The sequence below is a fragment of the Psammomys obesus genome, unplaced genomic scaffold (assembly GCF_907164565.1).
Source record: "Psammomys obesus unplaced genomic scaffold, mPsaObe1.curated_primary_1811, whole genome shotgun sequence".
In the NCBI taxonomy this organism is placed as follows: domain Eukaryota; kingdom Metazoa; phylum Chordata; class Mammalia; order Rodentia; family Muridae; genus Psammomys; species Psammomys obesus.
In genome coordinates, this window is record NW_026593286.1 from 41,830,841 (window position 1) to 41,846,379 (window position 15,539).

The 15,539-nt window shown below is 40.1% G+C and overlaps 1 protein-coding gene across 2 annotated transcripts in view; it reads left to right on the top strand.

The window, feature by feature from the left end:
• Hibch (3-hydroxyisobutyryl-CoA hydrolase) overlaps window positions 1–15,539 on the top strand; it is a 68,127-nt gene that overhangs the window by 42,644 nt on the left and 9,944 nt on the right. For both annotated transcript variants that reach the window (XM_055616501.1, XM_055616502.1), the window contains 3 exons: window positions 1,763–1,841; window positions 12,052–12,197; window positions 14,057–14,143. In XM_055616501.1, the coding sequence (XP_055472476.1) occupies window positions 1,763–1,841; window positions 12,052–12,197; window positions 14,057–14,143 (312 nt within the window). The remainder of the gene's footprint in view (window positions 1–1,762; window positions 1,842–12,051; window positions 12,198–14,056; window positions 14,144–15,539) is intronic.

The following is a 15,539-nucleotide window of genomic DNA, read 5'->3' on the forward strand; positions in this document are numbered from 1 at the left end:
GTTAACCTTTTAGGGGAATGACCCAAAGCTGTGGGGCCGACGGAAGAATGGAAGAAGATGAAGTTCACTGGGGTGGGCTGGGCTTGAGTGCTGTGCTCCTTGCAGGCCATGGAATGGAGCTTTAAAAATATATGCTGCATGCATTGCTATAACATATAAAATATATGTCATATGTGTGTGTATATCATATATAGGTACATGGTATGTAGAGTTTTGATTATCACCATCTTTTGAAAGAGAATGATAAGACTTAGATTGAGAGTTATAGTCAGATTTTAGCTTGATATGTAAATAATAAAGGTTATAATTATGTGCTGTTTGTGGAATTATGCTAGCTAAAAGACAAAGAACAGTAATTAGATGAGAGCTGAGCAGGGTGTATGAGTTGAGAACTGGAGACATCCGGTTCTATGTCCAAGGCTAAACAGAAGCCTGTCTTAGAACTACTAATTCAGCCTTACATTTTCTTTTAAATTCATAACAGTATGTTCCAAAAACAATTTTAAGTTCTTGGTTACAATATGACAACCTAGAAGTACAGAATAGAATATAAGGGAAAGGCTCCTAATGGAGGAAATTATCAATATAACATTTTTTATTTTTATCAGAATTGTAAGATTTCATTGTAGTCTTAGTATATGGATGGTCTGATTTGGGCAATGTTGTCCCTTGACCATGCCCTAATGCAGCATCCAGAATAAATAAATGTGCCTACACAGAGAATCTAGTGTAACTTAGAGGTGTTGATCACAAGGGGCATAGGTGCAGACTAAAGGACGCCCTTGATTGACATGTGTATGGCCATGATTATTTGATTTCAAACTTAATGTGGAGTACTAACTTATAAAAAGTTACATGGGTGTTTAAGTGTTTTCTTAATGAGAGGCTTAAAGGTTTTAATTATTTACAAGTGACTGAACTAAATCACTTGAAGAAAACTCAGGAAGACACAAAGAAATTTAGGGAATTTTAATGGAAATGAAAAGAATCCGATATGGAACCCTATTTAGCTAACGCACAACTATGTTAGCTATAACATACAAAGATCCTGACACTGTTCTAAATACTGTATGTATCTCACTGGTTAGTGTGAGAATGGGAACAGTGTGGAGTTGTGAACATGGACAGAGCAGATCGTGGGGAGGTCCGGTGACAGCAGTCAGTATAAACAGGGGTAGCTTGTCTCCACATGTACTTCTGTTTCTAGCATTTGCTGTATTCAGTGTTTGCGTTTTTCAGTGTCCTTCATCAAGCCTGAGGTAGACTTTCAACCAAATCTTTTAGTAGCCGGTTTAGAGGAGTTTTCTAATTGGTCTCATTAAATGGTACATGTGAAAATAATGATGTGGCTTATTTGATGAAATAGGTTAATAAATATTCTTTTCAAAATTACTCAATCTTCTATAATAACTTGGTTGTACTTTCTTGGTTGTTTGTGCCAATAATAAGCAGTACTCAGCTTCCTAGGAGAGGCAGCGTCCTGTAATGCTGGGGGAGGGACCAGCGCCCAATAAAGATTGCTGACAAAACTGCCCACTTAGAACAGGCCACCTTACATGGCAGAGATGCCTGTGTATTTTTGTCTAGAAAATTTGTCTGAAACTGTGAGACTTAGGGTTTCCTTCCAGCTTATATACTGAAACAAATTGCTATAGAATATAAAGATAACATAATACTTGCTTGCATTGCAATATTTATGTTAATGCTTTTAATTTTTACCACGTTTTAAAGTGTTTTTTTTTTTTTTTCTTTATTTCCCTAGGGAGTTGGTGTCTCAGTTCATGGGCAATTCCGAGTGGCTACAGAACGATCTCTCTTTGCAATGCCAGAAACAGGAATAGGTAAAAATACTAAAATTTTTTTTTTGTAATTACTTTGAATCACATTGCTTTACTACATTTCAGATTTTTTTTTTTTTTTTTTTTTTTTTGAGACAGTTTCCCTGTGTAGCTTTGGCTGTCCTAGACCAGGCTGGCCTTGAGCTCACAGAGATCTGCCTGCCTCTGCCTCTCTGCCCTCTGCCCTCTGGCCTCTGCCTCTACCTCTGCTGAGATTAAAGGCATGCACCACAGCACCTGGCTCATTTCAGATATTTTATGCATATACATATGGAGCCAAAAGACTCCATGTAAGATACAACAGTGAAAGAATTAAAAAAAAAACAAAAACAAAAACAAAAAAACTCCCTCTTCCAATGCCTTTCTGAATGAGGATTGATCATCCTACCCAGGGTCCTCCTTCTTTCTTAGCTTCTTTAGGTGTACAGATTTTAGTATGTTTATCCTATTTTATATGTCTAATATCCACTTGTAAGTGAGTATATACCATGTGTGTCTTTCTGTTTCTGGGATACCTTGCTCAGGATGTTCTTTTCTAATTCCCACCATTTGCCTGTAAATTTCATGATTTCCTTGTTTTTAATTGCTGAGTAGTATTCCATTGTGTAAATATACCATAGTTTCTGTTTCCAAGTTGGTACCTTAGTAATGGGAACAGAGACTGTCTCTGACATGAACTCAGTGGCTGGCTCTTTGATCATCTCCCCCTGAGAGGGGAGCAGCCTTTCCAGGTCACAGAGGAAGACAATGCAGCCAGTCCTGATGAGTGATAAGCAAGCTAGGGTCAGAGGGAATGGAAGACGACCTCCCCTATCAGTGGAGTTGGGGAGGGTCGTGGGAAGAGATGAAGGAGGAAGGGTAGGATTGGGAGGGGACGAGGGAGGGGTCTACAGCTGGGATACAAAGTGAATTAACAGTAATTAATGAAAAATAAATAATTTTTAAAAAAGAGCTCTAAACGTTTTAAAATATAAAAAAAAAAAAAACAAAACAGTCAATGTTAGCTCAGTAATTATATCACATATAAGAATATTTATCTGAAGATTTTAGCACCCTGTAGTTAATCTTAGATAAGGGAAAATTTCCTCACATTTCCATCTGTGACACACTGAGAGTTTCATAAATCAGCATTACTATTTTTCTGTTAAAAAGAGAGTCTTTCCAGCAGCATTTGTTGAAAGGGCTCTTGTTTCTTCACTGAATAGCCTTTGTCTCTGTCAGATGTCTCTGCTGACCGTGTTAATCTCCTGGTCAGCATCATGCCATCTTGATTGCTGTTGCCTTACAGTAACACTTGAAATCAGGGAAACCTTCCAAGTTTATCTCTACTTCCCAGGTTGTTTTGGTTATGTAGCTCATTGGTATTTCTGTATTGGCAAGTTTATAGCCTATCAGTTAGGCAGAATTGGCTTCTTTCCTGTGTGTGCTGTGTGTGTGTGTGGGGGGGGGGGTTGTGCGCACATGCAGACTGTGTGTCTGTGCATGTGGAGGCCAGAGCTCTAACTTTGGTGTCTTTCTCTGTTGCTTTCTAGCTTGTTTTTTGAGACAGGCTCTTTCACTGAATCTAAAGCTTGCCCATGTAATTAGACTGTTTGGCCAATAAGCCTCACGGATTCTGTTCCCAGAATTGGGATTGCAGGCATGTGTCGCCACTCCCAACTCTCTGCATGGGTGGTGCATAGCTAAACTGTGCTACTCGTGGTTGCATGGCGAACACTCTACTGACTGAAGCATCCTCAGCCCAAGAATTAGCATCTTAATAAGATGGTGTCTTTAGACTCATTCTTAATTGAAAACATTTTTTGATCATGTTTTTCTCTCCACCAACTCCTTTCAGATCCCAGAATCCTTACCACCTAACTTTATGTTCCACCCCTCTCTTGCCCTCAAAAAGAAAAAGAAAAGAAAGCAAAGCAACAAAAGACACAAACAATGCCTTCACACAAAAAACACAAAACCAAAAAATCAAAACAAACAGGTAAAAGACCAATAACAAAAAGGAAAAAATAAAAGGTAAAACAAAGGAAAATAGCCTTGAGTTCATTTTATGATGACCAACACTGTTGGGCCTGGGGCCTGGCCTGGAGTGTGGTTGATTTTACCTAGTGACACTCGATTGAAGAAAGCTGGTATGCCCTTTTCCAGCAGGTCTCAGTTGCAGATGGCTTTTTGGGTAGAGTTGCATCCTCAGCCCCTCTCAGTGCCAACACCCCGTATAGCTTGACCCTCTGCCAGTCTTGGGCATGCTGCCGTAGTCTCTGAGTTCATATTTGCATTAGTCCTGTTGTGTCTTGGAGTCATTCTCAACAGTCTTTCTGCCTCCTCTTCCTTACAGATCCTGAGCCTTGAGGGAGAGGGGTTTGGTAAAGAGGCCCCATACAGGACTGAATGTATCTCTTACTCTGCACATCACCTTCCTCTTTGGAAGCCCCTCCTCTCCTCCCTCATTCTATACTAGGTACCCAACCTCTGAGGGCATTCAAATTATAGTCCAGATATTAGAAGCTTGTAAGCTAACATCCACATATAAGAGAAAATTCAGTTTTTGTCCTTTTGACTCTGGGATACCTCACTCAGGATGATTATATTCTAGTTCCATTGTGTAAATGTACCACATTTTTATCATCTATTCATCTGCCAATGGACATCTAGGTGTTTCTGGTTTCTAACAGTTATAAATAGAGCAGAAATGAGCATGGCTGAGCAAGTGTCCTTATGTTAGGAAAAAGTGTCTTTTGAGTATTATGCCCAACAGTGGTACACCTGAATCTTGAAGTAGACAGATTCCTATTTTTCTGAGGAATGGCCACATTGATTTCCATAGTGGCTATACAAGTTTGCATTTCCACCAGCAATGAGTAAGTGTTCCCCTTTCCCAAATCTTTTCCAGTATGAATTGTCATTTGTTTTATTGATTTTGGTCATTCTGACAGGTCTAAGATGAAATCTCAAAGTAATTTTAATTTGCATTTTCCTAATGGCTGGGTTGAACTGTTTCTCAGCCATTTGGGTTTCACCTTTTGAGAACTCTGTGCTTACTTCTGCACCTTACTTTCTAAATTGGGTTATTTGCTTTGCTGCTGTTTAGATTTTTTTGTTGTTGTTGTTTAGATCAGCACCATTTGTTGAAGATGCTATCTTCTCTCCAGTGTGTATTTTTACTTCTTTGTTAAAAAGCACATGTCTGTAGGTATGTGGACTTATGTTTGGTCATTCAGTTCAATTCTATTGATCAGCATGTCTGTTTTTATGTCAGTACCGTGTTGTTTTTATTATTATAGCTCTGTGATAAAACTTGAAATTTGGGGTTGTGATACCTTCAGAAGTTCTTTTATTATTCAGGATTGTTTCAGCTAGCTTGTTTTTTGTTGTTGTTGTTGTTGTGTGTGTATTTGTGTGTGTGTGTGTGCTTCCATATGAAGTTAAGATAGGTTTTTTTTTTCTATTTCTACAAAGAATTGGTGGAATTTTGATGGAGATTATATTGAATCTGTAGATTGCTTTTGGTAGGATAGCTATTTTTACCATGTTAATCCTACCAATCCATGAAGCATTAGGCGATCTTTCCATCTTCTTACTTCTTCAGTTTCTTTCTTCCTCATCCTAAAGTTTTTATTGTACAAGTCCTTCACTTGTTTGGTTAGTTATTCAAGATATATTTGTTTTGAGGCTGTTGTGAAAGGTACTATTTTTTCCATTTGTGTGTTTTAACTTTATATCCTGCTACTTTGTTGAATGTTCAATCAGCTACAGATGTTTTCCTGGTAGAGTTTTTGACCCTGCCAAATCCTGAGCACATTCCTCCAGTCTCTGAAGTGTCCAGATGCTTCCTTTCTTTGAGCATCATGACACTGGGCGTCAAGTGTTTGTGATGGTGGGTTACATGGACTAACCGAAGAAAAGAGAGCCATGACTGGATAAGTTCAGGCTTCTCAGCTGCAGATGATTAGCCTCTAGAGACTCAATCCCAACAGCTTCCTAGAAGCTGTTTTTATTGTTACTCAAAAGACACCTTTAGGAAGTTGATTTCCATATTCCAAAACTTCTTATCTGACCTAGAGGCTATCTTGAAAGACCTTAGGTCTCCAAACTAAGATGTACAAAGGCTCTGAGAAATCATCAAAGGAATAGCACCATAAAATCTCAGGTAACAATCACTGTCAAAAGGCTACTTTAAAACTTAGGTGCCATCATTCCAGATTTCTACCAGATACAAAGGTTCTGCTAAAAATCTGCAACAATTTTATATCCTGCTTTACTTTGCTGAAAGTATTTAATCAGCTGTAGAGTTTTCCTGGTGGAGTTTTTTAGCATCATTTATGTATACAGTCATATCATCTGCAAATAAAGATACTTTGATTCCCTCCTTTCCAAATTGTATCCCCTTGATCTTGTCCAGTAATTTTGTTGCTCTAAGACTTCAAGTTCTTCATTGAATAGGTATGGAGAGAGTGGACAACCTTGTCTATCTTATTTTAATGGAAATGCTCTCCATTTAAGTTGATGCTGGCTATGGGCTTACAGTAAGTTACCTTTCTAAATAGGAATGACCCCTGTATCTGTAGTCTCTCAACCATCCCTGCATCTCTGGGATGAAATTAATCATGGTAGACTTTTTTGCATCTAAATTCATAAGGGAAATTGGTCTATAAACTTCTTTTTTGGTTAGATCTTTGTGTAATTTGTGTATTGGGGGATTAGTGGCTTCTTAAAAAGAAAGTGTACCTTCATTTTCTATTTTGTGGAATAATTTGAAGAATATTGCCATTAATTCTTCTTTGAGGAAGTAGCATAGTTCTGCACTGAATCCATCTACTTTCATGGGTTTTGTTGTTGCTGTTGTTATTGTTATAAGGTTTTTAACTATTGCATTTATTTCAGTAGAGGTTATGGGTCTTTTAAAATTGCTTATTTTATCTGGATTTAATCTTGGTAGGTCATTTGTATCAAGAAATTCATCCGTTTCTTTTAGATTATCCAGTTGGGTAGAATGCAGATTTTTAAATTATCCTTATGAGTCTGTGAATTTCCTTGGTGTCTGTTGTTTTGTTTCTCTTTTTATCTCTGTTTTATTTTGTTGGATCTTCTCTTTTTGTCTTTTATATTCTAGTATGGGTTTGTCATTCTTGTTGATTTTTCCCAAATAACCAACTCTGTTTCATTGATTCTTTGTATTGGTTTTGTTATTGTTGTTTCTATTTCATTCAATTCATCCCTGAGTTTATTTCTTCCCATCTACTCTTTTGGGGGTAGTATTTCTTCTTGTTCCAGAGCTCTCAGACATGTTGTTAAGTTACTAATATGAGAATACTCTACTCTTTTGTCAGTGTAAGGGGCATTCTTCCCATACTGCTGAAGAATGGACCTTGGATTTTGTCAGCTTTTTTTTTTTTTCTGCATCTATTGAGATAATCATTCCCTTTTTTTTTTTTTAAGTTTGTTACTGGCAAATTACTTTGATTGATTTTTAAGTACAAATTTACCCTATGATACATCTTCCTTTGGTGTTTGTAATTCTTTTAATATGTTGTTTGGTTGGATTTGCTGAAACTTTATTTGTAATTTGTGCAGCTCTGATTATTGGGGTTGCAGTCTGGTTTGCTTTATTTATTTTCATTTTGTGAAGATTTATTTACTTGTTTTATGTATATGAGTGCTCTATCTGCATATACACCTTCATGCCAGAAATGGGCTTGAGATCCCAGTGTAGTTGGTTGTAAGCCACTATATGGTTGCGGTAAATTGAACTCAGTACCTCTGGAGGTGCTCTTAGCCACTGAGCCATCTCTCCAGTCCACAGTCTGATTTATAATGACCTCTCTGTGTGAATATTGGTTATGTTGATCGTTTGTTTTCTTTTTCTGAAAGAACTTGTGTAGAATTATTATCATTTTCTCTATGCTGTAAATGTTTTTGTAGAATATATCAGTAAGACCATCTAGGCTAGTAATTTTCTCTTTGAGAAAGTTTGTAATTATAGATTCAAAGCCTCTGAACATACTTGGCCAGTCAAGTTACCTTCTTGCACAAGCATTGGAAGGTTGAATCTTTAAAGGAGTTTGTGCAATACATTAGTGTGAAGCTGCTCATGATATTCAAATACATGTAGATGCCATTTTTCCCCAGATCATTCTAATTTGGAGTTTGTCAACCATATTGATCTTAAATACTAGAATTTGGTTTTCAGTTCATTGATTTTTGTGTGATATTTATTACTTATTTTCATCTATTTATTTTTCATTTGCTGCTCTTTTTTCCTAGTCTTCTCAGGTAAAAGCAGGTTAATTGGCTTTTTTTAAAACATCACCTTTTATTTGGTACATTTGGTAGAGACTGCACTCCAAATTTTGAATTCTGATCTCTTCCCTGGCTAGCACTATGTGGTGAGACACTCCGTGTGTTCCTGGGCTGCAGCTCTTGGTTGGCCACGTGATCAGAAGGATGCACAGTTGATGCTTTGTGGTGTAGTGTGCTGTGTAGCTAAGCGGTAGTGCTCAGGGGGGGTAAGCTCGTTAGGTGCACTTTTCGGAGTAAAGATGCTCACCGTTACACGATGGAGCTGACTTGGTGTGTGAGTCCAGGGGCACCTGCACTTTAAAGATGTTGTGGCGCTGCTTTCCAGTGTGCATCGCTCCCTAGGAGAACATGCATTAAAGACCCTATTCTTTTGTTCCCATGTTAATATGAATCTGTGTTTCCCTGGGTTTTCTTAACATTTTCTGTTGGCCAACTGCTTTAGGCTATTTGATCACACTATTTCTTAGTGCAGTTCTCTTTATCTTTCATGTGTATATGTGTACTTGGCTCCTTGGATTCATTCTCTTAAATTTGGATTTTTAAAAATTTTCAAATATTTTTCTCTTATTCCCTTTTCAGATACATTTTTTACACTTAATGTTAGGTGCACTCTTTGTGTGTGTGTGTGTGTGTGTGTGTGTGTGTGTGTGTGTGTGTGTGTGTGTTACGAGGGATTAAACTCAAGGCTTTACAGTGTTAGGCAGTAGGCAGTTGCTCTAACACAGAGTACTAGGCTCTGTCCTTTATTTCCTTATATCAGCATTGGGACAGGGTATTGTAAGTGATTGAGACTAGAGCCCATTCTGTAGCCTGGCCAGCCTTTGAAGCTGTGATCCCTCCGTGTCTACTTCCTCAGTAGCTATAATTATAGACCTATGCACCAAGCCCTGCTGCTTGTTCATTCTAAATTATTTTTATTTAGTTTCTATTTCTACATTTTAATTTTTTCTCTATGCAAAGTCTAATCTGCTTTTAGCAATTCTAAATATTTTTCAGTATATACTTTCATCTCAGTTTTCATATATGGAATACGATTTCAGTTGCTAAAAATGTAACTTCTCCATCTCTATACTTTTTGAACATATGAGGGAATTCTTACATTTAATCAGTTAAATTGATTTCATATTTTTTTACCCTATTAGTATTTAGTATTTAGTATTTAGTATTTAGTATTAGTATTAGTATTAGTATTAGTAGTATTAGTATTAGTATTTAGTATTGTATTTTCCTACCCTATTAGATGTCTAGGTTTTTCTTGTTGTTGCTGTTTTGTTTTCTCTGTTTGAGATAGGGTCTGTGTGGACTAGACTGGCCTTGAACTCAGAGATCCACCTATCTCTGCCCCCAAGTGCTGGTCTAAAGGTGTACACCACCAGATGGCTAGTGTGTTGGATAGTCTTCTGTCAACATGATATAAGCTAAAGTCATCTGAGAGGAGGGAGGCTCGATTACGAAAATGCTTTCTTTAGCTGTGACTTTGGGAAAGCCTGTAGGGCGCTTTCTTAATTAGTGATTGCTGTGGGAGGGCCCAGCCCGTTGTGGTTGGTACCCTTCCCTGGACTGGTGGCGCTGGGGTCTATAAAATGTACAGGCTGAGTAAGCAAGCCATGGAGAGCAAGCCAGCAAGCAGCACCCATCTGTGGCCTCTGCATCAGCTCCTGCCTCTAGGTTTCTGCCATTTGAGTTCCTGTCCTTACTTTCTTCAGACCATGGGTAAGGAAGTACATGCCAAATAAACCCTTTTCTTCTCAACTTGCTTTTGGTCATGGTGTTTCATCACAGCAAGAGGAACTCTAAGAGAGCTAGTAATATTTTTTATTAGATCTTAAATGCAACTTTTCTTTTTTTGGGTACTGGAAACTTTTGAAAGTTTTTTGCTGTTTTGTTTTCTTTTTCCTCTCTCCCTAGCTTGTTCTGTCTCCCTCCCCACTTCTTGTTGTTGACACTGTGTAGACCTCCTTGACTGATCTTGTCTGGCCTTGAATTTACAGAGGTCTGCCTGCCTGTACTTCTTGATGACTGGCATTAAACGTCTGCTCCATCATTCCTGGTTTTTGAATTTTCAATTCTTACAATGTTCTTGCACTTTTTTCTAGGATGCATGTAAGCTGCTTGGAAATCCTTTGCTCTTATTAGATGTTTTGGGTTTGGCTGGTTTTGTTTTCATGTAGGACGGGAACAGTGCTTTAAGCTACTGTTTATTTCTGACTGCAGATTCACGGTCTTTCTGTGTGTCTACTGGTGCCCAGATTCTTGCTCTTCATTTAGTCAGTGGATCTGGTGTTCTTAGGCCTCTCTGGCTTTCCACTTAGTTCTCATGTCCTTCTCTAGGCTCAGAGATCCTTTTCCTCACACTGTATGTATGAGTTCTGAGGTGAGCCCCAGTGGGGAGACCTGAGGTATAACTAAGTTCAGTTTGTGCTTTGGTTTATGCTGGTCAGGGAAAGGAATGTTGTAGGTGAAGGCATACAAGTCCAGAGCTGCGGCTTTGGCATGTAGAGATGCTTACTAGCCATGTGGCCATATAAAAGCAGATCTGGAATTGGGCATTTGAAAGGAGAAGCACAACTGGGTTTGAGACTGTTTTTCGACTTGAGCCTCTTTGACAAAACCATAGGCTGATTGGCTTTAAACAACATATTGATTCTCACATTTCTGACACCCAAGATCAAAGTCAGTAAGCTTGGTTTCTCCTGAGCCTCTCCCCTCAGCTTTAGGTGGCCACCGTCTTGCCACGTCTTCACATGGCCTCTGTGTGTATGTTTCTCCCTAAAAGGATAGTTCTGCTGGATTGGGGCATCCTCCTTTCAACCTGACATATCCAGAGCTCCCTCTCTAAATAATGCAGTTCCATTGTAGGCTAATGCTTCAACATACAGACATTGGGACACAATTGATAAGTAGTCAGCACATGGGTGCTGTGTAAGCCACAGCAGCCAAGGACAGTAACCGTAGGTGAGCATCCTGATGGCAAGTCTCTGCAGCATGCAGAGATCCAGTCAAGTAAAGACGTGAGATGAGAAGCAGCGCTCACTGAGTGTCAGAGGCCAGGGCCATGCCTTGCCGGGTAAGGGAATGTTGTAGGATAGGAAGGTCTTCCTGTGTTCAGGATGCCACTGAGGCTCTGGTAAGTAGATGAGTGCTGGGCAAATGAAAACACCCAAGAGCGGCTGGGGTTTAGAGGGTGATTATAAGAGACATAACTAAAAAGCATTTGGACATTTAAGACTAGGTTAAGGTGGATATTTTAATCTAAGAGAAAATGCAGCCACTGAAAAATTTTCGGAAATGTGAAGTAATACTGATCAGGATTTGTGTTTAATGTCACACTTCCCCAGGTGGTAACCCCTACCTGTAATCCCAGTCCTGTGGAGGCTGAAGGCTAAGGAAAGAGATCATAAGTTCAAGGCCGCTCTGGGTTATTTCATAGGCTCTCTCTGAAATTAACAGTAGGAAAATTAACAGTTCTGTGCATACCATTTGGGAAGCAAATATTTTGTCACTTGCATCACATATTGTCGACCTTCTGTTTTTGAGATGAGGTTTCTGGCTAGTCTAGCTGGCCCTGGTTCCTCCCTGGTGCTTGCTTATTCAGCTCTGTGGTTTCAATCAGATGCTGCCATACCTGGATCTGTAAACATAAGTTCTAGAGATCACACTCAGATCTGAGCCACCTGTCCCGCAACCCCAGTACTGCATACTCCTACCATTACAAGACTTTACAGTCACACACTTTGCTGATTTCTAGAGCAGTAAGGTGCAAAGATTTTGAAAATGTCCAAAATAAGTTAACAATTCATAACATTTTTTTGTGATTTGGGTTCATTGTGTATCACATAATTTAACATTTTAGTGCAAATTCAAGAGACTCTCTCTACTTTGTCTAAATTATTCTTTTTGCCATACTTAATTACAGGGCTATTTCCTGATGTGGGTGGAGGTTATTTCTTGCCAAGACTTCAAGGAAAACTGGGTTACTTCCTCGCCCTGACAGGATTCAGACTAAAAGGAAGAGATGTTCACAGAGCAGGAATTGCCACGCACTTTGTAGATTCGGAAAAGGTAATTGGGTGCTTGCTGAGAGTGGCTAAGATCACAGGTTTTTGTTAAATATGGGTACAAATGCTAAATTTATTGCTTAAGCTCTGTGGCCTTGGAGAAAGCACTTAAGCCCTACCCCACTTCCTTGGCTGTCCCTTTCCTCCACACTGCCCAAGCTGAGCTGAAACTCAAGATCCTCTTGCATTCACCTTTCCAGGGCTGAGAATATTAGTTCTCTGCAGCCTGCCTGGCAAGGTACCTAAGCTTTCTGTCTCTCAGTTTCCACTGGCAAAATGGAGATAATGGTGCCTGAGCTGGTACCTTCAGTGGATAATTCTAAACAGTGTTGGTTTAACAACAACAAAATAGTGCCCAACTTAAAAAAAAAAAAAATCTATGGAAAACCAAAATTTATCTATTAAAACAATGACATTTTAATCCTGAGGGAAGAATGTTCTAGAATAAAGTGAGGAATGTTATAATATTTGGAAATGTATGTTATATGGTTACATTAATAATTGACAAGTAATAAGCCTTCAATTTTTAACTGTTAGTTTATTTTGAAGAGTTTTACTATTTAATCTAGCCTGATCTTGAACTTCTGCTTCTCTTAATCTCAGTGCTAGGAATCCAAGTGATAGGATTCCAGATATGTACCAATATTCCAAAAATTAACATTTTCAACACAGCTGTGTGAGTGTATGTGCGTGTGTGTGTGTGTTTTGTGTATGTTCAGAGTGGCCAAACTTCTTATCAAAATGTCTTACAATGTACAGGGTGGCCCCGTGAGTCCACATGCCCACTTTCTAGTGTTCTCGTGTACAGGGCACGGATACCAGACCATGCTCAGTTGCATGTTCCCATTCTCTAGTCTGATACACCCTTTGTGGCCTACCAGCCATTGGTGTAGTTAGAGAGCGTAAGAATGTGATTTTTGGTTCAGTTCTCTTTATATAGTTTATATTTAGATACAAATTCTCTGTAAACCTTGGGCCTATTCTTCACACTGATACACACTCTACCCCAGCCACCACTGTGAGCCTTTCATGCAATTAGAGTTTCAACTCTCTCCATGTTGTGTACGTCTGTGATCATCTATAGAGGAGGCAACTGTCTTGCCATTCCATTGTCCTCTCCCGTGTGTGTAGTTTAGACGGAGATGTCTGTGGGCTGTGTGATGGTACTGTGCCCTGTCTTGGGGTTTCAATTGCTGTGAAGAGACATCATGAACACAGCAACTCTTAAAAAGGAAAACATTTAACTGGGGCTGGCTTGCAGCTTCAGGGGTTTGGTCCATTATTGTCTGGCAGGAAGCATGGTGGCATGCAGGCAGACATGGTGCTGGAGAAGGAACCTAGAGCTCTACATCTGGATTGGCAGAAAATAGGAAAAAAGAGACACTGGGCCTGGCTTGAGCTTTTGAAACCTCAAAGCCCATCCTCAGTAATACACTTTCTCCAACAAGGCCACACCTGCTAATACTGCCACTCTCTGGGTACTGAGTGTTCAAATCTATGAGTCTATTGGGCCCTTCCTATTCAAACTATCACAGCCCCCACCAAGTCATCTGGCAGTGCTGCCTAGTTAATTTATAATGAAATGTGTACATAGGATCTTTCAAAGGCTTGGCGCCTGCAGTGCTTCAGTTTTGCAGGAAGAATGCTAAGCTTGTCCCATACCACAAGGGCTCCTTTGTCTCCCATCCTGCCTATCCTTCAGAAGTAGCATTTGCTGTATGGCCATATGTGCACATAGCTGCAGTCCAAGTTTCTTCCAGGGGTTAAGTGGGGAGAGCATGGATTCTAAGATAAGGATCCTAAGAGGGTTCTAAGCTTTCTGTGCTTTTGTAGAGTTCCATGTTTGTTGTTCTTGCCTTTTAGTTGCCCTTGTTGGAGGAGGAGTTGTTAGCCTTGCGGGCACCTTCAGCAGAGGATGTTGCAGGTGTCTTAGAAAGCTACCATGCCAAGGTGAGTGGTGCAGACATAGTGCAGAAGGCCTCTGTCTGCCTCATGCATGCTCTCTGTTTGCTGCTTCAGTTCTTGTGAGCACTTATGGGCCCAGGTTAGTTGGTTTTCTTTCCATCCTTGACCTCTCTGGCTCCTTCAGTCCTTCCTCCATCCTTCCACAGGATTCCCCAATCTGTGCCTAATGCTTGGCTGTGGGTCTCTGCATCTGTTTTCATCAGTTGCTGGGTGAAGCCTCTCTGATGACAGTTATGCTAGGCTCCTGTCTGCAAGTAGAGCTGAATATCATTAACAGTGTCAGGGGTGGGCTCTCTCCAAGTCATGGGTTTCAGGCTGGGCCAGTCATTGGGCCAGGCACTATTTGGCCATTTTCTAAGTTTCTGTTCCATCTTTACCCCTGCACATCTTGTAGGCAGGACAAATTGTGAGTCAAAAGTTTTGTGGCTGGGTTAGTGTCCCAATCCCTCCATTGGCCTACATTTTCTTATAAAGGCCAAAAGTAGGGGATGGGGAGGCAGTAATTCAGTCCATAAAGTATATGCTGCATAAGCATGTCAGGAACTGAAATTGATCCTAGATACGGTTCACTTGTAACCCCAACCTCAACCTCAAAGGGGGAGAGAGGTGCAGGTGCGCACGCGTGCACACACACACACACACACACACACACACACACACATACACAAATAGACAAAGCCAAGAATTCTTAAAAATCACAGTTGAATACATGGGTCTTCTTAACATTTTCCCTTTTGTGTGGGAAGCCAGCTGGAGCAATCTGAGTCCTGCAGAGAGACCTTTCAGGAACCGTGAACCTCTGAAGACCTGCACACTGGGGATGGGCAGCACAGTAGTGGAGTGTTGGCTCAGTATGTGCAAGGCTGTTTCTTCAGCACTGGAAAAAATAAGGACAAGAGTAGGAGAGAGGAAGAACTGAGAAAAGGAAGGGGTGATAGAATCCGTTGGAGAGACCCTGAGTCAGGACAGAGGTGCGGAGCAAAAGGAAAAAAACAGAAATTTATTACAAGTTTTAATAAGTGCAAAGTCTAGCCAACAACCAGGGATGGTTGGGGTGCTATACAGGAGGCAGCATGCTGAGTTGGAAGACCTGTAGCCCCTTTTAGTTGCAGGCTTGCAGAAACAATATCTGCTATTCTCCCACGCACTGGCCCTCAGGGAGCTCTCCTGACACATGTAGGTACTTGCCCGATCACAGAAGACACCATTCAGTTGACAGCCGTGGTGGCGTGTCATATAATTTACGAAAGATAATCAGGACCATCCAGAGTGCTAGATTCTTAGGCATGGGAAGGGAGAGACATATGTGGGAGTATACAGGCTTTAAAGCTTGATTGGAGTTCAGTGTTGAAAGGCTCCTTTTATAAGATATTGTCAGTAC